Source organism: Frankliniella occidentalis, unplaced genomic scaffold, assembly GCF_000697945.3.
Source record: "Frankliniella occidentalis isolate FOCC.00 unplaced genomic scaffold, Focc_3.1 Scaffold461, whole genome shotgun sequence".
In the NCBI taxonomy this organism is placed as follows: domain Eukaryota; kingdom Metazoa; phylum Arthropoda; class Insecta; order Thysanoptera; family Thripidae; genus Frankliniella; species Frankliniella occidentalis.
Window position 1 is genome coordinate 45,937 of NW_026267579.1, and position 19,370 is coordinate 65,306.

Below are 19,370 nucleotides of genomic sequence, written 5' to 3' on the forward strand. Positions count from 1 at the left end.
TTCTTACTTCCTATCCGTATTCAAAGTTGATCGAAGTGCGCAACCAAAACGGAAAAGAGAACTTCGTCATATGTCATGCAACGACCAGCTTCAAACCTCCCGCTACTTTTTTGCGGAACTCCTGGCCCTACGAACCGGATGTTTTGGGCTACTAGAGGGAGAAGAAGAAAACCCCTGTTATGACCATGTGTGTATGTGCGTCGTTGTCGTTTACCGCTTGAAAACATTGTGAGTCATTCCAGAAACTGATAGACCTCCTACACAAACAAACCCTTATTTTGTTTCCGTGGAGAACACAGTCGTGTTTCCCTCAGCAGTCGTGCATCAGCTCTATTTATTTAAGTCCATGTTTGACTTGATTCTTGGATTGCGATCGTCACGTGGCTGTGGCCACCCACGTTTCGTTGGATTGTGGGTAAACACTCGGTAAACACTGCGATTTTCATCGGCTGGAAGCCATTTCATCAGTAAGTGATGTCTGCACATTCACGGACCCAAGAAAGCAATGCTTGGGCTCTTTTAGCCCTCAAATCTGCTCCTGCAAGCCCTTCCAAAGTGCAATGGAGCCCAGAAAACAAGGGGACACCAATTGCTCGCCTGGAAGGACGAGAATTCGAATATTTGGTGCGACAGAAAAGGGTCACCATCGGCCGGAACAGCTCAAGAGGCGAGGTGGATGTAAACATGGGTGTTTCTAGCTTTATTTCTCGTAAGCACCTTGAGATATTCTACGAGCACCCCCATTTTTACATGGTATGTGGTGGAAAGAATGGAGTTTTCGTCGATGGCGTATTTCAGAGAAAAGGAGCTCCATCTTTACAACTGCCGAAAAGGTAAGCCAATACCAGGCATGTTTTGTAAACAATCTGTTTTGAATTCTGAAACATGCTCTAGAGCGAATCAATGTTGATTCAGGCCATCATCAGATTCATCACTGACGTTAATTACTCGTCTGAATGAAGTGCCCTTGCCCTTTGCTATGAGTTAAAGCTATCACAGTATTTTCGTGGGCTCTAGCGAATGCGTGTGTATAATCTATTTTTAACATCGAGGTTGCTGTTTTAAATAACTTTAAACATCTAAAATTTGCCACATTTAAATATATACGGTCCTTTCCTGCCAATTTTTTTCATTTCCGACCGTTTTGAGTGTCATATTTTGTGATATGTTGCCTCCCACAACATTTTGCTTGGAGACCACATGTCTGCTTGCTGTGCCGTGCAGGGTCTGGTCTTGTCGAGATTGAGGTTAGTCTCTTTATCGGGAGTCGCGAAATCTCTCTATCAGATCTATATGCGCGTCTCCTCATGACCTTCTCAGTGTTCTTGTTTATTTTATGTCGCTTACTTTGTTATTGTTTTTATTTGCTATGTTTATTCATCTCAAGTAAACAAAAACCCTTTTTCTTCTTTTCTTTTTTTTGGGGGGGCACTATTATATTATGGTCCTTAGTTACTGGTTTGTTTACATTTTTTTTAAACCGATATAAAAATTCTTTTGCACCCCAAACTGGATTCATTATTAAGGGGCTGGGGGTGGGGGTGTCTTATGCGTTTCATTTGGTATTTTTGCAACTTTGCGCTTTCCTTTTCCTTTGTAAATGTTCACTTTGTTGTAAAAATTTATCTAGTCTTTCAACTTACCAGTCCATTATCATCTAATTTGTATCATTCTTAGTTAATGTTAATTGAGGTATGTCTTTTTTATTTATTTCAGATGTCAGTTCAGATTTCCAAGCACAACCATCAGACTTGAGTTTCAGTCATTAATTGATGAAGGGGCTTTACCAGTGGAAGTGGCTAGTAATCATCATGCTTCACCAAACCGTCAGCATCGTGTTCCTCTTCCTCCACTGCGTATTAACATTCCTAATTCAGACCTCACCTTTGGAAGTCCTTTCCCTTCTCCAACAGGAACCATAAGGTGAACTTTTCTATATGATTTAATTCCCTATTAAATTCTCCTCTTTACATGCTCTCATGCTCCTATTACTCTAATCTTTGTGCAGTGCTGCTAATTCGTGTCCTGCAAGTCCTCGTGGTGGCCATGCACGTCGCAATATTAGTGCTGATCTTCAAATGGTTGCTGCCTGTGTTGCCAAGAGTAATAGTGGAGCTCATCCTGTTGTCAACACTATAACTGTTTCTACATCAGGAGATGACAGGTATTTGTAGTAACTATGTAACTGGATGAAAGAACTCATATATCTGTGCCATCTCTACATCATCAGTAATCTTGATTGATTGATTGTTTTTCTTGTAGGGGTGAAGTCTTAGTTGGGGCTGCAACTTCTAGTCATGGCAGTGTGACATTATCAGTCCCATCACCTGAAGGGTCATCACATTCTTCCACCTTAGAGCAAGTGCTCATCCAATCTGGAAATGGACACAAAGTTTATAATAGCAGTTCCAATGGTACACACTGTCCACCCCCTAATCAAGAATCGTACAGTCCTCCAAAGGTATTAAAGAATTTTAGGTGGTATTTTTACTTATTATTGTTATGTTCTTACATGCAGTCACTTTAAACATGAATTTCTTTACTTTCAGGATGACTCAAAACCTCCATTTTCTTATGCTCAGCTTATTGTTCAGGCTGTAGCATCTGCTCCAGATAAACAATTGACTTTGAGTGGAATTTATTCTTATATCACCAAAAACTATCCTTACTATCGCACCGCTGATAAGGGGTGGCAGGTGTGTGTCATGATTCTGAATGTTCCCATTTCTTGTAAGTTCTTATTATCATGGTGTTTGTATCTTTCTGTTTCAGAATTCTATCAGACACAATCTTTCTCTTAATAGATACTTTATAAAAGTACCACGCTCACAAGAAGAACCAGGAAAGGGTTCATTTTGGAGAATAGATCCCCAATCTGAAGCTAAACTGATTGAACAAGCATTTAGAAGGAGAAGACAGAGAGGTGTCCCTTGCTTTAGAGCACCATTTGGGCTCTCATCAAGGTACTTTTTGTTTCTTTCAAGGCACTTTATCCAGCTAAAAGGCACTTAGCGATTGGCGATTACAGGATTATGCTATTATGCTATTTTCGATTTTGCTGCATAGAACGTTGCAATGCAGTGCATTTTTGTTCTGTGAATAAGTGTTTGGGAGACAACAAACATAAGAAAACCGCCATTTATTTCCAGAGAAGTTAGTGATATTCTCTAGCAAAGGCAACTGTTACCCTATGTCAATCAAGTCGCTTACTGCTCCTACTTAGTATCAAACCGCAAAATCATAACTCGCAAGTTTGAATATTGCATAAATGCAAATCGCGAATCGCAAGTCGGGTTGGAAATTGAAATTACAAACTTAGTATCTTCCCAATTTTGAATCTGAGTCTAACATTGTCACTTTGTCAATAGGAGTGCTCCTGCTTCTCCCAGCCATGTGGGTATGAGTGGTCTGATGACCCCTGAGTCTCTCTCTAGGGAATGCTCTCCAACACCAGACCAGTACCCAGACAGCACTGTAGCCTCTCCAGCAGTTGTGGGACAGCACTTGGAACTGAAAACAAGCCAATCTGCTCCTGGATCGCCAGGTCATTCAGGTAAGTTGCCTGATCTCTCCATTACCTTATTAGTTCTGTTGTCGATTCTACACTTGTCAATTTTGACAGGTGCTGGTGGAAACATGAGTACAGTAATGCATAGTGTACCAACTCAACATGTTACTGTTGTTACTAATGGTGTTTCTGGTGAAGTTGTACATGAATCAAGTGGTTAGTCATCAGCTCCCAATATATAAACAGACTGAAAATTTTACTCATCAGTTCTTTGTTTTTGGTTGTGTATGCATGTGGTGTTCTTTTTTTTCTTTTGTTTTTAAACTTTAATCTGATTCTTTTTAATCTTTTGCAGATAAATATGTTGTCGGAAATCATGTTGGAGCACACCAATTGATTGTGTCTGAGGAACAATCACTGTCTCCTCCGACAACATACTCTGCACCTGTCATAGTTCAAACATCTTACTCAAACTTCAGGTACATAGCTAATTAGGAACATAGAAACTGGAAGTGGGCCCTCTCTTTTACATTTCTTCCCTTCATGGGAGAACCTCACTTTCAGCGTCTATGGGAAGACTTGGCTCTTATTTATTGGATTTGGGACTTAATTTTGACCTACGTTGTTTGCATTCCCTTAATCTTAATTTTTATTGTATTTTATTTCCAGTAACTCTTACGGAGGTACATCTGTCATCACAGAGCACAGTAGCAGTTCTGGTATTAAACGGCCTCTTGATGCACCAGAGGAGTATGAAGAGAGTTATGAAGTTCATACTGAAACTGTCACCACTGAGGCAGATGTGTCTTCCGATTCACACAGCACTAAAAAAACAAGAATTGGTGAAGACTCTAACCACAATGCAGATTCTACACCTCACTCTCATGAGTAGTGTAGTGCCTTAAGTCTGTCTCTCTTTGGCTATGATCTGCATATTGGCTTATGGTTGACTTTAAACTTGCTTGTGGCTTCACACACTCCTCAGTTTTCTAATCTTTTGTTGAAAAGTTGAAGAGGTTTCCTACTGACTGCAAGGGCAGGCACTTTCTTCGTAGCATTTGGTACCTATTCATTCATTACCAGCAAGAATGTATGTAGTTAATAGGAACTGAACTAATCTTTGTTGATGTTGACGCTTGTACTTGGATATTCACTTTTATCTTCATTGTACATTGCATTTCAAAATTATTTTTGAACCGTTGTTAGTAGAAGCAAATCATTTAATACAAATGACACAACCATGTTGAGATTTGTAGGTAATCATTGTACAAATATTAAAAATGTAAGTGAATACTCCTGTGTTGAAATCTGCTGTTGTTTTGGAGATTGTTATTTATCAAACATTAATATTAATGTTTGAGTTAGCATGTTATTTTTCTCTAATATTCTTTTCTTGATGTGCTAGGTATGTTACCTAAAAGGCAGGGTGCACAAGTCTCAGATACAAGGCATCGAAGGAGTGTGTTGTCTTTTTTTTTTTTTAATTTAAATGTGAAGTGGTGACATGAAAATTGTGATCATTCTAAGCACTGTAATTGCAATTGTACCGAAGCACTATTGTCATGCATTAGTTAATGGCAACTCATTAAGTTTCACTCATCATTTTTAGAGAAACCCTTGCCACTTGATCATTTAAATAGTACTATAGGTATAGGTTGTGTGGTTGTATAGTGCTTACCAAGTTTATTCTAACGTTTTATTGTTGACTTAAGTACTAAGTGCTGAATGGGTTTTGGTAGCTACTTGATCAAAGAGGGTTGCTAAATTCAGTACAAGCATGACAATGTGATTCAGTATGATCACGTCATCATGTAGCTGTTAGTCGGACTCCCCACTAGATGGCGTGGCAGTTCTAGAACTTTTCTTCTTTTTTCTTTGTTTTTGGTTTCGTAATAGTTTGGATATTGTAGGAGAAAGCGAGGACTAGTCATTTTTTTCCATGTTGTATTTGTGTATTTGCAGCCCATATGCTACCGTAATGTTATTTGTAGGATACAATGAGCTTTGCCATAGTTTTCAAAGCAGGCTGTGAGTGACTGTGTTGTCGGAGTTCCTTTTGTGACATGATGCCACATTAACTCTTCTGTTTTGTGACAAGTCACCTGCATTTGTACAAGTGGTGAAGTCTTGTATTGAGCTGGAAACTATTATATTTATTTTAAACCATTTGACAAGATCTTTTTTTTCCCCCTTTAAATTTGCACGGAAAGCCGTATGACTATGAGCAAATCAATTTGGAGTTCTTGTATTTCATGTTAAATGATTGAAGTATTTAATTTTGGATGATGTTTCATGTTTTGTTTGTGGTTATATAATCATCACACAAAGATTTTTTTTTTTTTTTTTACTGGTGGTTGAAGTTTGATTACGTCAAATTGTTATGCGGGCCAATCATACTTCAGTCTCAGGTCTATCGGGCAACTGCATGTAATGCAATTGTGATATTTTAGAGGCACTGTGGGAGACGAATCCTCATCAATAACTACTACACTATAGGTGTTACTAGTGTTTTTCTTTTCTCCTCCTTACTCTCAAAATTGAGGAGATTAAATGTTCTGGCATTTATGACCATCTTGAAATATTTGCCATAGTTTTATTATATGTGTCTTTCAAAATATTAAACAGTATTCTAGTTCTAATTATCATCATCATTCAGCATTTCTACCTTTACCTTCCTGTATGTCATTGAAGGCAGTGCGTGCATCCATGTCAGATCTGCATCTATTTAATCTGTTTGAGGTATCGCTGATTAAACAAGATCTTCATCCCCTAGTTTTGTCACAATACCTCAACCTTAGTTTTGGATTTTATAGAAAATTTAGCTGTGAAAGCGGGGTGGGTTCATTGAACTATATTTGTTTTTGCTAAATCTCTTTTTCTTAAGAAAAGGAAAAAAAAATGCATCGAATTTCATAATTATTTTTGATGGGTTTTACAAAATTAATAAGATACCTTCTTGCATATACTCATTTATTACATACTTAACCTAATACTAATTCAGAAAGTTCAAATTTACTGTGATGTCTCAAACAACTTTATCCTCAAGTTACCCAACTCCTGTTAAAATTTCTTTCAAAGAAATGTGTTGGTGATTTTTCATCTGCAGTGTCTTCTAAAGTATCAAGCATATGGTATGCTTAACTAAAATCTGTTAAATTACAGATAAAAATTGTTAAATTACAACATGGCGCAAATAACACAAGAACCTATTACCAAACAACACATAGCAATAAAATTCTGTGCGATGTAGTCTTTGTGTGCAATCCTGAAATGCATACCAAAGGGGCATGTGAGGCAATCTATGTAGCCTCTACATAGGTTCACTAAATTTTCGTTTTTTAGAAATGCTTGTGGAAAATTTGGCTTGCGCATGTCAGGTTGAGGAACATGTGGAATTCATATTTGTGGACAGGGTCCATATAGTGGTGATTGAGGTGTCTGGAATTCTTGTTGAATATATTGTGATCTGCAGGACAGAGTTTCATGTGCTGTGCTGTACTGTGCTGTGTCATTGTCATATAAGTTGTAACAATGCAGAGTGGTTTTTTTCCATTACATGGAATTTTAAACTGTATTCTCTGGTTTGGACAGTTTAGTTCCCATGCAAAGTCACTTCTTGTATCCTTCAAGAAAACATAATATAATGTGTAGCTGTAGTATGGCTGCTCTTAGCTGTCATAGTGATTGTCTACAAATTGAGTTCAATCCTCATATTTGATCATCTCCAAGATGTAGGTCAGAAATTGGCTTGTTTGTGACAGTCCTTTTATTTTCTGTCTAGTATCCAATTTGTAATTGATTTTTGATTTTAAACAATTTGAACACAAATTAATTTTAGGAAGCATGAGTGAAAGAACAAATTGTTGAATTTTTAAGATTTATTCTCTGTATATGCTTTTGGGTATGGACCTTTGGTCTCCTTTTGACATGGCATGTCAGTGATCACTGCACCAATATTTCAGTGACTACTATGATGTGCTTTATCTACGTTCTCCCCCTCCCCCTTTTTCGCTCTTTGGTATTTAAGGAATTCACGGTAGAAAAACCCAGTATTAAATCCATAAGAACAATAATCTTAATCTTTGAGGAAACCACTGGTTTGAGTTTTTGAGATCACTAGCCTTGGTGTAGTCATGTCAGAAATAGACTCATCTAGGTAACATTTTTTTGAAATCATTCTGTTAAGAATTTTTAAAAATGTTCTTTAATACAATTCAGCTCGACACTTAGTTAGAACTTAATTTGTAAGATTATTTTGTTGTTGTTTTTTTTTTTATTATCTCAAATCAGCCAGATACTTGGAAGGGTGTACTGAAGAACTCTAAAAGCAGGAACTGGTAAAGCTGGAGATAACTTAGTGTTGAAAAGTCAGTGCCATTGTGTTCAATTAAAAAAATGGATCAGCAATACTTCAGTATCATTTTTCTACAAAGCACGTAACTGAAACTGGGGACCATATCAGTTAAAGGAAATTGTGGTTTGCTTTGTGTTAGAGTAATGTGGACTTGATCTTAACTCAGCTGTAATCATCTTCTGATTTACTACATCTTGGTTTAAGTCTCATCAGTTGCTGTTTTAGATCACACTTCTGTATCGCTGCTCATACTGCTGAAAGTCTATGTTAATATGATATGTTCAAGATGTAGTAAATATAAATATATATGTATATATTAGGCAAAAAAGGACCTTGTGTGTACATGTAGTCAGTGTAAATATTGTACTGATGAACCAACATTTTATATAGACTTTTAATGAAGCAGTTGATACAGAAGGCAGCCCTTACCTATCTATTTCAAACAAATATCTTATGTACAATGGCTGTTTTGAACTGTTTTGAATTTTAACTGCGATGTAGTTGTGCTTGTTTTCACCCTTCACCCCCTCCCCCTCTTTCCCGAAAAATGCTTATATTGTACTGTACTCTTTAGCTACTTTGAGTTGTGTTTTGTTAGTGGTGCCTTGGGTGCTCACTTTATTTTCTCCCCTGATTAAGTGCTAGTTGATTAAATTTGTTTAAAAAGGCCCCAAAGATTTGAAGGATATATTTATGAATGTGCATGACAAGTGTGCCAGCAGTGATGCACATTCTGCCCTTGAAGTATGAGAATTGTAATTTGATGAATATATGCAGAATAAAACTTATGTATGTTGATTACTGTGTTTGTTTCTTTTCAAGCTAAAGTACTTCTGACCTTTTAACATTATCTGACTCCTAGGGTTCATTGAAAAACAAGAAAGATTTATAAAGAATCTTCTCTTAAAAACTTTAATCAATCAAACTTTTTGCCATGATAAGATATTAATTTTGAATAAGTACAACAATTACAATCTGGATTGCATACCACCTGAAGCAACAATGGTTTCCCCTGTAATATATGCAGCATCTTCAGAGCACAAAAATGCCACCACACCACCCATTTCATCTGGCACACCAAACCTAAGGAAAAAATAAAAATAAAAGTTAACAGACCTCTGTAATCAAAATGTAAAAGGTAACGTTAAATTTACCACAGACCTTTGCATGGGAATAGATTGAAGAGCAATATCGCGAGATGCATCAGGATCAGTTATCTGTGAAGTTGATAATGAACATACATCGTTTTTGTTTCTGAGAAATGGAATTTTGAATTCTTTGCACAGGTTTCAACTTACAGCTTGAGCAAAGCGTGTTTTTATTATTCCTGGAGCAAGGCAATTAACACGAATGTTTTCAGTTGCCAGAGACTGAGCTGCAGCCTTCGTTAAACCAAGTAATGCTGTCTTACTAACTGAATAGGCCCCGAGAACCTAGTAAAACAAAATGTACATGCAGTGTCAGTGTTGCTGATTAAACACAGTATCAAAAATATGAATATGGAACACTTCTCTTTTTTTTTTTACCGGAAAGGGTTGTAGACCAGCAATTGAAGCCACATAAACTATTGATCCACCACCACGCTTACGAAGAAGAGGGAGAGCTTCTTTGGACAGCAGGAATGCTGACTTAACATTTATATCAAAAATTTTGTCCCATGCATCTTCATCACACTGCAATATTAGAAAAATACAGAAGTCAAATTTCTCCTATCAGAGTAGCTGGAATCTACCCTAGACATTTCAAAATTTGCAAATACTTACATCTAAAACAGCACCAACAGCTGGATTAGCAGCAGCATTTGATATTAAAATATCTAGTCCACCAAATTTATTTACAGCCTAAATTTAGATAAACAACAAAAAGCATTAACAACCTAGATACATTATTTTAGAATGAATTGGAGCCACAACCACTTGACAAACTATTATGTCTAGAGATGCACATTTTGGTTCAGGATGAGAGGGCACTAGTTGGGATAAACTTTGTTAATAAAAGCTGTTTTGCTCCGGGGAAGTTCCAAGTGGGCCAATAACGAACATTCAGTAAGTGGGACTGTGAGATGCAGAGGGGCATGCAGAAATAATTGAGCGGTGGTCAACTCAAAAAGTAATGCAAGGAAATTACTTGATATTTAAAAAGATATTGATGAAAGAACATTGTTCTTCAAAAAAAGGGTATAAGGAAGCAGAAACAAACCTCATCAAACAGCTTAGTTCGATCATCTTTCTTCCCAACATGACACACAATTCCACTGACCGCTTTAAGACCCTCAGTCTGAAGTTTCATTACTGCATCGTCAACATTTTGTTGCTTGCGGCTTGAAACAACAACACTGGCACCATCTTTAAGAAGACGACGAGCAATTGCAAATCCAATCCTGTTAATCATTTAAAATAAATGCTCTGATCACAGTAGTTCAAGAAATAATATTGTATAAATGAAACACTTGATGGTTGAATATATGAGTGAGAGGTTATAAGATGGACACATTTAAAGTAAAGACTATTTTCCAGTACAAATCAATGTTTCTTTTGATTACCCATCGGTTGAAGCGGTGACGATGGCTACTTTGCCGGCCAGCTTGGAGCTGGAACCCTGCAGTGTCGAATATTTTAAAACACCTGTTGTCATGTTTACAGCAGCTTGGACATTTCTGCCTGTCATCATGGACAACCTTGAGAACCGGCCTAAGCTCATCGGAATACAGTTTAGTGCTTCAGCTTTGAGTGAAATTGTATGATTGAGTCCGCCAATCTTCAGAAAGCGAGAGACTCGCTGAGGCGATCTTTCGTGCCAGTGTCAAACCCACACCCTGGTCACCTCATCTCCTCCCCCCCCCCCCCCCCCCCCCCCCCCCCAGGCCCTAAGTGAGGTCCTTTGAACTGAGGCTTGTGCTGCTGGACTTTGAGCTTGTCACTCAGTCTTCACGAGGGGGCTTATCTGTAGAGTAACGAGGGCTGAAATCCAAAGTTATCTTTGTGAATACTACTTTATTACTACTATCTCCACATTATTCACACACACACATATCACAGTCAGAATGGCACAGGCTTCAGTCACACTTATTCAGTCACATAATAAATTAAAAATTGCTGTGGCACATGCTAAGTTTGACAGAGAATAACAATAGGCCAACCAATTTTTATAAGCCCACATAAGAGTCCTGTGCTAATTCTGTAAAGATCTTAACTGATAACCATGACAGAACTAAGTTTGATCCATTTCATAAATCATAAATCTGCTCTAACCAAAGCAATTATTTAAAAGTATGAACTTTATTAAAAACTTAAAGAAAGGTCAAATAACTGAAAAAAGAATCAATATTTTAAAACTTAAGTGACTGAATTAATTGTGTAAAACAGTATGATTAAAAATGCAATATTAATAGCAGTTAAGCTGGGAAATAAAGAAAAAGGCAGACAGCAGATCATCAGTGAAGAAAATACAGAATAGGCACAAAGGGGGAAAAAACACCACAAATCTGTAAAATATGAAACAAATATAGATATACCACTTTTCATAATTTCTGTATCTGCATTCACCCATTTGCTCAACATGACAATGTTAAATCAGTCATAAGGAAAGTTTAAGACAAAAGAAAGAAGTTTATACATGGTCAAAATAGTGTGTTCAAGTGAGTGAATTCAGTTACACTGCACAAAGTTTAAAATACATTTTCTGACCAAACTAAAGATAATCTCATAATAACAAATCAATACTGAAATAAAAAGAGAGATTGAAGTTTTCTATTAACTTTTAAGTAGGTAAATACCAGTTGATATGCATAAAATAAATACATATTACATTAGTGAATTCTTTAAAGTGTATTTACAAGAGATATTTGAAGATATAGTGCTAAATATCTTAAAACTTTGGGTCTATGTCCCTGTGAGTCATGACCATTCCCTTTCTCTTAACAGCAATTCTGAGATCACACTGTCGTAAGAACTATACGTAGTTGTTCATAGCTAGTATTGAAACATACAAAAGAGAAAAAAAAAAAAAAATGTGGAACATGAAAAAGCTTTTATATAGTGTAAGTTTAACCAGTCAGAATTACAATTGTTAAAATGTTGGCAAATATCTGTGTTACACAAGCTATGAAATTCACAACAAAACACTAACTTGCCTATATAGGTAGATAATATCAACAAAATAAATACATATCAGTCATTTGAAAATATCTTTACACATCCTAACAAAGCCTTCATAAACGCTGTAGAGTTGTACAATTTGACATGAAGTTCTAACATTACTATCTTACAAATAGGAACATTAAAGGAAGCCTTTTAAAGCCTGTCATAGTTTTAATTACTACTTAGGAACAAGTTTGATGGGACCGATTGAAAGAACACCACTTGCTCCTAGGGAGCGCAGGTTACCTGCTGCCCCTGGACGTGAACCATCAATTGAGACAACAGGAAGTGAAAAATATCCATTGGACTGATTACCAAGCCCAGACAATGGAATGCAGTGGTGAATACCAAGCTGACCCAGCCGTTGAGCTACACCTGGTTGTTTGAGGTCAATAAGAGGTATGACCATTTCTTCTCCAGGAGCAAGGGCGGTATTCATGCCCATTGTCTCTTTGTGGTATGTTTGACGATGTTGCTGAAGGCCTTGATTGGTTGGATATTGTGCGTTGCAAAGGTTGCATCTGAAAACAGATAAATTAAAACATCAGCTGATAATTCCCTCTCAGACCAACAAAAAATGTATTCTTTTTTTTCCACAGACCTAAAAGGAAGTTTGCCTGGAGCAGCTTGCCGGTGCACAGTGAACATGTGTTGATTAAGCATGTCGTGAGATGCAAATACTTTATCACAAATCTGACAAGTGGTGCGAGTCAGAGTGCTCGGCCGGCCTCTACCACGATAATTAGTGGGGCCCATTTGAAGTCTAGTTGAACCTGCCTGTGGGCCATCTCCAGTGAGGTCCACTGTAGGAGGGCGCGGGGGCCTATCAACATTAGTGGTGGCCACTTGCTGACGTCCTGCTGAACGAGCTTGAGGTATGGCAAATCCAGCATTGTTCTGGTTGGAAAAGATATAACAAAAAGGTGTTAGATACCAAATTGAAGTCAATTGATTCAATGGATACATTCTTAATTCAATTACCTGCTGTCTTCCATTGCCCGCCGCGCCTGTTGTTGGTATGATGGAAATTGAAGAGTTCAGGTTGAGAGTAGTGACAGGAGGAGGTGGAGCTGGCGCGAGCATGTTCTGCCGCTGGCGAGCTTGAGGCGGGGGCTGGGCTGGAGCACCACGAGGCCCTGCAGCACCTCCTGCAGGTGTCACGGTTATTCCCCTTGTGGCCAAAATGTTTGCCACAGCATTGGCATCACTCTTCTTCCCTGGCCCACTGTTAAAAGAGGCACAGATGCTTCAATAATAAACACCAAGGGTACAATAAGAGGATGTTCAAAAATAAAGTTCATACTTGTCTGACTGAGGTGGCATCATGCCTTCCACTCTCCTCTGTTTAGCTCCCGGAGGCATAACACCTGGTACTGGGCCAGATCGTTTCTGTCCTCTGGTGGACGGAACCATTCCTCTTGGTGGCATAACTCCTGCTCAAAATTCAGAATGTTTAAAAAACATTGGTAAAGGAGATATGCTTATGCTCACTGTCAGGCTGTTACCTGGAGGAAGGCGACCTGGTGCTGGCCCTCTCGGTGGCTGTTGAGCAACTAGTGTATTCAATGGGCGAGGTTGAATAGAACCAGAAAATCCTGGCTGCTGTTGGTTGGGTGACCCAGGACCAAATCCTGCTTGGCTAGGCATAGGCATGCGATAACCCATAGGAGGTCTTCTCTGGGGCATTTGACCGGGCATTTGACCAGGCATCATCTGTGGCATCATCGGCACCATCTGAGGGGGAACAGGATACTGAACACCAGGTATAGGGGGATAGCCAGCCTAAAATAAAACCAGAATTACTTATTAATATGAGAGTTGATTGAGAAATTAGAAACACTAGCTCCAATTTAAGAGGGAGTTAACTTTACCTGTGGGGGTATTGGGAGCCTCTGGACTTGCTGTGCAAGCTGCTGAACAGGAGGTGTTCCAGGAGTTCGAGGAGATGTTCTAGGAGATGGTGTGTGTGGAGATGACTGAGATTGATGAGATTGAGAAGCATTTACTCCATGGATGGAGGACTGATGTGCAGCTAACTCAGCTGAAGTTGCCCAGACAATAGATCCGCATTCAGGCATAATTTGACATTTATAATGACCTGCCAAAGCTCGATGTTCTTCCAAAACTCTCTGATCTTGAGAGCGCTCTCCACACACTTCACAGCAAAAGCCTGCGTCTCCAAGACGATCCAAAGACATATACTCTGTCTCACTTCCAGCTCCTCTATCAACTTCAGTTGGCAAAGCATCTGATGTCAAGTTTTGCAAAAGGTTCAAATTATCTTGTTCTCCCTCAGCTGAAGAAGAGCTTTCTGGCAGTAATAATGGGTCATTTTCGAGAATGTTGGATGCAACACTGCTAGCACCAATTTCTGATACAACGTTGTTAATATTCCCATTTGAGCTCCCACCAGTCTGTCCATTTTCATGGGAGGTATCAGAGTCATTGTTGCTATGAGCACTAGAGGCCTGATTAACCAACTCGTCCCAATTTATTGATGATTCTTCTTCCCCACCAGCTCCAGATCCTCCTGAAAAGAGACAAATGAAATGGATTTTATAAACTTAAAAACAGGAAAAAATACTTTAAAAATAGAAAAAGAGATAGATGTGGTAGAGAAACACACCAGTAAAGGCCCCAGGAGATCTTGAAAGCCCGCTATCATTGTCTGATCCGCTGACTGCAGATGTTGAACCATTCATCTCCACCATTCTTGTTGGTGAAATTGGGGGAGAGCGTGGATAACAAGAATCGTCATCAACTAGCTGTTCAGGTGCTAGAAGACCGCGAGGTCTCAGAATTTCACTGGGAGAAGGTGAAGGAGGTGCAGTGGAGGGCTCTTGACTCGCTGAATCCTCTGTGTCTTCTTCTCTACCTCCTTCTTCGTAATCTTCTCTGCCTCCTTCGTCGTAATCTTCTTCTTCTTCTTCGTCCTCTTCCTCTTCCAAGTCGTTCTCACGTTCTTCTCCGTCTCTATACCGATTTTGTTCAGGCTGCTAGAAAAGTGTCACCAGTGAGAATACTAATGAAGGGCGAGAAAAAAAAATCAATCTTCCAAAAAATAAAAGTACCTCCTCAGAGTTGCTGACACTGCCTCCCTGCTCCTCAAAATCTGTAGGGTCAGTGAGCACGTCCAGCTCGACTTCAGACACTGGCCTCCTTCCGGAAGACCGATCTTGTTGAGTGGTGAACTGAAAGGTGTTAAGATAGTAATAGTAAGAGCATATACATGGACAGAAACATTTGTTGTTTCTACAGAGCAGATGTAAATAAGCTTACAGTTTTTTCAGGTAACTCAGTTACCGTCTCTTCTTTAAAGCTACAGAATAGACCACCAGGGCCCGAAAGTACTTTCTGAGACTGTTTGACAACCTGCAATGAAGACAACATAAACTGTAAGCGATTAAATTTTAAACTTTCCTGGAAAACAAAACTTCTACACAGCCAAACCATAAATTCAAAGCCAAAAAACTACTCGGACCTAAAAATACAAGACAAATTTCTTTAAAAACTCAAACATTACGATGAATTAATCCAAGACAATAAGGTTAATATTAAACCCCCCTCCCCCACAAAAAAAAGAAGAGAAAAAGGCTAAAGCAAACCCTGACATCTTTGACAATATTGGTTAAATCTAAATGAAGACAACATTCCAAAAAAAAAAAAAAAAAAAAAAAAAAAAATTACATAAACTTTTCAAAACAGAAACACAAAATTACTATCTATATATGTTGCCTACATCAAAGACGATGACAATTTTACCTTCAGACAACGAATGTCAGTTTGATTCAATAGGTCCTCAAATGTAAAAAAGTCAGAGATCTGCTCAGCACTTTCTATTGATTGTCTATTATGTCCACTGGCTAGGATGCCCTAGCACAAAAATGAAAGGCAGGGATAATGCCAGCTCTAAGATTCACTTTATCTGTAAGTAATTATTATGAATTCATGTCCATTCAGGCTCACCTTAAATGCCCGTTTGTCTGATCCAGCTTGACTTGTTAACTTCAATCGGACTTTAAGTGACTCCTGTTTGGCAGTAGGGTTGTTGAAAGGCTTCTGTAGAGTTGAATGGTCAAGTCTTGGTACAACGACAGTTGGCAATGTGATATGCCCTAAGAGATGATTCCGGTGCTCAACCTAGGGTTTAAAATATTATTGATTTAATTAAAAAAGAAAATGGGGGGGAGGGGATAGTGTAAAATAAATTAACATCTATTTCAGCGAGAGAGAGAGAGAGAGAGAGAGAGAGAGAGAGAGAGGAACATAAAAGGTACAAGCAACTTCTTACAACTTACTTCACTTTTGAAATGTAGATGTTCACAACCAGGCTTAAGGCACAGAAGGCGTTTGGAAAAATCACCTTCTATGCTTTGCCTATGACAGTTACTTCCAGCATGGGGCTCATCTAGAACAAAAAAATGAGAAAATAAGTTGATAGTTCAAAAATAATACAAATTGCACAGGAGTAAAATCAGAAAAAATTAAAACAAACCTTGTAAATCTGATGGTTCATTAAGAAATAAGTTGCTCATTGCCAACCTGTAAATGATTTCAAAAATTACAAGTGGAAAACGGTAAGCAGAATTTGGAAAACAAAGTAAAACCAGGAATTCTTCTTCCCCGTTTACTCGGTTTTAGAAATGAATGACAATCTAAGATAACAAATGCAATTGGTTATTAAATTTTTCAAAAAGGATGACTGATATCTGGTTTAGATTCTAAATAAAAGATGCGCAATAAATGTAAACAAATTGGAGAGGTTAGTTGATGACACTACCAAACAAATTCTGGAAGAAAGTATTTTGAATAGTGCAGGCACTGTAAACATTATTCCTATTAAAATGGTAGAATGAAACACTAGTGTTTTCATTACAACTAACTAAATAAAATTACCTTCATACTGGTAGCAAATGAATTCCAGGCACTTTAATTACCAAAAATGGATACCATAATAATGACTCTTAAAAGAATAGGAGTGAAAAAAACAGTCAGATTTTCTGCGTCAAACGAAACAAAGGGCAATGTAAATGTTAAAATTATTGGTGTTTGAGCTGAGAAGTATGTATCACCCACTCAAATAAAATTTAAACCGAAACCGCACTCAGCGCCCTTTGAGGTCCTGTCAGAAATTAGACAATGGACAGTTTCTGATGTTTACCGCCCTTCTTGGCGCCTCTCTATCTCCATTTCAAATGAACTGATAATTGAGGGAGGGTGGTTCATCGTAAATGAAAGAAACAATTACAAAAAGCAAGAATCATGGCAAAACTACAAAAATACTTGCGACGGAGTCGCACACCAAAATAGCTTTAAGGGTGAAGATCATTTTCAACTCACCAATATCAAAAAGGTTGCATACTTCCGCGACACTCTTCTCATGCCCACTCCTTGGAAGCACATACGCACAGAAACAAGACGCATTACTATAAAGCCCGGCGCAAATGTCTTTTAGACTCCCTCTGAGACCGGGCGCCGATCGCTCCTCCTCCGCAGCGCAGCCGCAGCGCGAGCCGCGAAGTCCCGCGAAGCTCCGCCGTATCCGCCGTCACGCGCCGCGAGAGCTTCGGTGAAGTCCGTGACGAGTGGAGATCGAGAATGCTGCCCGCCGCGCGCGTACTAATGACGGTGGGTCATATCGAACGCGGAAAAACAAACAAGAAGCGCAGCGCTTGCGCAGCGCAGGTCGAGCCCGTGACGGGTTCTCCTCGGGTTCGCCCGCTGCTCAGGGTTTGGTCCGCGGCGCGTCGCGGCGCGGGGCGGGCGCGGCGAGCGCAGCAAGGAGAACGGCGCTGAACAGACGGGGCTCTAGACGAGGCGAGCGGGGGAACAGCGTGCTGTCACTGCTGTCGCTGTCCCAAGCAACCCAACCCGCCCGCGGAGCCAGAGCCAGCCCAGCCAGCCCGCATAGAACGGTCTTCTACTCCCTCTCCTCTATCCTTCTATCCTCAAAGCCCCCGGCTGGCACACCCGCACGATGGTGCGAAGTGGGGAGTGGCGTAGAGTGGAGGAGGCGGAGGCACCCGGGTGGGGCGGGGCGAGCGTGACTTCGGCGCGGTGTTCGGCTCTGGTCGGCACCACTCGGCTGCCCGGAGCCACTGCAGCACAGCCACCTTGCAGCCACAGGACAGCCATGGCACAGCCACTGAGGCGAAGGTATGCGGCCCGACCCGACCCCACGCCCCACGCGGGGCCCCGGCAGCCTCGGCCCCAGCCCAGGCAGCCCAGCTCGGCCCCCACAAAGCACAAAGCCACACAGACAGCGCTGTGCCCCACAGCTGGGAACGTAACGGGCAGAATATCTCGCTGGAGCTCTTTTGTTCTCAATGCTAAAGAGAGAACGGAGTTTTCATTTTTTAGGGCACACGTTTATCCACGCATCTGCGAATCTGCGCCAGTGGGTTTGGGACCTGACAGCGAAACAATCCTCACCGCGTTGTCCGTTAAGCGGATTGGAATGTCAATAATTAAGCGACAGTTAAGCAGCCTTAATGATTAAGCGGACGCCGGTGGTGGAGTCCGCCGGTCATTCCCCCCAATGAAACGTTTCGAGGTTTGGCGACAGCGTTTCAGTCGACAGCCACTCGTTTCCTGAGTTGCCTGCCAGCGACGCTTTCGCCACAGTGTGGTGCGGCCCCGGGCCCCGTCCCAGAAGGGCTTACGAAACAGGGCGCTCTGCTGGACGGGGAGGCCCCTGAGCGTGTCCTCGCGTTGGTCGTTTCGCTTCGCCATACCATCTACGGCCCCTCTCCTCTACACCATTCTACACTGCTACAAGGCTCCCGACCACAGAGGGGGGCGAGGAGAAGCAGGAGGATGTGGGAGAGAGGGGAAGCCAGGGAGGAGGCCGAGGAGGCTCTTGCCAGCCGTCGTCGTTGCGCTGCCAGCGGCGCGGCGGAGAGTGGCTTTTAGAGAGGCAGCCAGCTTTGAGAGCTTGACAAGTTCCTTTGTAGCTTGGCAAGTTCCCGTGGCGTGGCGGGGCGGGGCGGCGCGCCGCCGTGGCGCGCCTCCTCCTCCTGTGACCGTCCGTGACGGCCGGGCGGGCAGAGGCAAGGCAGGGCAGGAACAGGCAACGCCACCAAGGCCCGAGCCAGCTCAGCGGAAAAGAGAAAACTCCACCATCATCATCAGCACCAGCGCGCCTCCCGCCTGCTGTGGCTCCTCTGTCCTCCCCCTCCCCCTCTCCCGCCGATGTTCCCATTACACTCCCGCCCGTCCGGTTGCCCGTCGGGTTCTCTAATTTCTGGCTTCATTTTTCACTCCCTCTTCCATTCCCTTTTCCAGCTCCGGTGGCTTCGAGTTGGAGCGAGGGAGGCGGGCGGGAGAAGGGGAAGCCAAACGGATGGTTGTTGGGCGGGGTATGGTAATA

General features: G+C 40.8%; 3 protein-coding genes across 7 annotated transcripts; 1 reads left to right on the forward strand and 2 right to left on the reverse strand.

The window, feature by feature from the left end:
* Positions 1–251: 251 nt before the first annotated feature.
* Positions 252–8,660, forward strand: LOC113205488 (forkhead box protein K2). Of its 2 annotated transcripts, XM_026421146.2 has the most exons (10): positions 252–833; positions 1,717–1,923; positions 2,009–2,164; positions 2,263–2,461; positions 2,550–2,696; positions 2,773–2,963; positions 3,369–3,553; positions 3,623–3,724; positions 3,864–3,987; positions 4,178–8,660. In XM_026421146.2, the coding sequence occupies exons 1-10, from the start codon at positions 475–477 to the stop codon at positions 4,398–4,400; spliced, it is 1,893 nt and encodes a 630-aa protein (XP_026276931.1). In that variant the 5' UTR covers positions 252–474; the 3' UTR covers positions 4,401–8,660. The 2 variants fall into 2 exon arrangements, with proteins under 2 accessions (XP_026276931.1, XP_026276939.1); XM_026421154.2 differs by lacking the exon at positions 3,623–3,724.
* An 87-nt stretch (positions 8,661–8,747) lies between these two features.
* On the reverse strand, positions 8,748–10,703 carry LOC113205502 (dehydrogenase/reductase SDR family member 4). The gene is made up of 7 exons (XM_026421166.2): positions 10,405–10,703; positions 10,062–10,242; positions 9,626–9,703; positions 9,389–9,535; positions 9,161–9,295; positions 9,024–9,079; positions 8,748–8,945 (listed from the first exon to the last, which is right to left on the reverse strand). The coding sequence occupies exons 1-7, from the start codon at positions 10,560–10,562 to the stop codon at positions 8,831–8,833; spliced, it is 870 nt and encodes a 289-aa protein (XP_026276951.1). The 5' UTR covers positions 10,563–10,703; the 3' UTR covers positions 8,748–8,830.
* Positions 10,704–10,835: 132 nt separating this feature from the next.
* Positions 10,836–19,152, reverse strand: LOC113205758 (uncharacterized). Of its 4 annotated transcripts, none has more exons than XM_026421521.2 (14): positions 17,342–19,152; positions 16,497–16,543; positions 16,300–16,409; positions 15,968–16,141; positions 15,764–15,874; positions 15,281–15,373; positions 15,073–15,192; positions 14,628–14,994; positions 13,873–14,531; positions 13,507–13,783; positions 13,305–13,434; positions 12,983–13,226; positions 12,603–12,898; positions 10,836–12,522 (listed from the first exon to the last, which is right to left on the reverse strand). In XM_026421521.2, the coding sequence occupies exons 2-14, from the start codon at positions 16,534–16,536 to the stop codon at positions 12,180–12,182; spliced, it is 2,964 nt and encodes a 987-aa protein (XP_026277306.1). In that variant the 5' UTR covers positions 16,537–16,543; positions 17,342–19,152; the 3' UTR covers positions 10,836–12,179. The 4 variants fall into 4 exon arrangements, with proteins under 4 accessions (XP_026277306.1, XP_026277293.1, XP_026277299.1 ...); XM_026421508.2 differs by having other exon boundaries at positions 14,628–14,997; positions 17,342–19,150; XM_026421514.2 differs by lacking the exon at positions 17,342–19,152 and adding an exon at positions 16,898–17,324 and having other exon boundaries at positions 14,628–14,997.
* Between the last annotated feature and the right edge of the window lie 218 nt (positions 19,153–19,370).

Excerpts from the sequence above, each read along its gene's own strand:
- LOC113205502 (XM_026421166.2), bottom strand. The coding sequence starts at position 10,562 with ATGAGCTTAGGCCGGTTCTCAAGGTTGTCCATGATGACAGGCAGAAAT. Across the intron at positions 10,243-10,404 it reads GTCACCGCTTCAACCGATGG|GATTGGATTTGCAATTGCTC; the intron begins GTAATCAAAAGA and ends AATGATTAACAG. Across the intron at positions 9,080-9,160 it reads AAACACGCTTTGCTCAAGCT|ATAACTGATCCTGATGCATC; the intron begins GTAAGTTGAAAC and ends TCAACTTCACAG.
- LOC113205758 (XM_026421508.2), bottom strand. The coding sequence starts at position 16,536 with ATGAGCAACTTATTTCTTAATGAACCATCAGATTTACAAG. Across the intron at positions 16,410-16,496 it reads TGAACCATCAGATTTACAAG|ATGAGCCCCATGCTGGAAGT; the intron begins GTTTGTTTTAAT and ends TTTTTGTTCTAG. Across the intron at positions 14,532-14,627 it reads ATCTCCTGGGGCCTTTACTG|GAGGATCTGGAGCTGGTGGG; the intron begins GTGTGTTTCTCT and ends GTCTCTTTTCAG.
- LOC113205488 (XM_026421146.2), top strand. The coding sequence starts at position 475 with ATGTCTGCACATTCACGGACCCAAGAAAGCAATGCTTGGGCTCTTTTA. Across the intron at positions 834-1,716 it reads TCTTTACAACTGCCGAAAAG|ATGTCAGTTCAGATTTCCAA; the intron begins GTAAGCCAATAC and ends TATTTATTTCAG. Across the intron at positions 2,165-2,262 it reads TCTACATCAGGAGATGACAG|GGGTGAAGTCTTAGTTGGGG; the intron begins GTATTTGTAGTA and ends TTTTTCTTGTAG.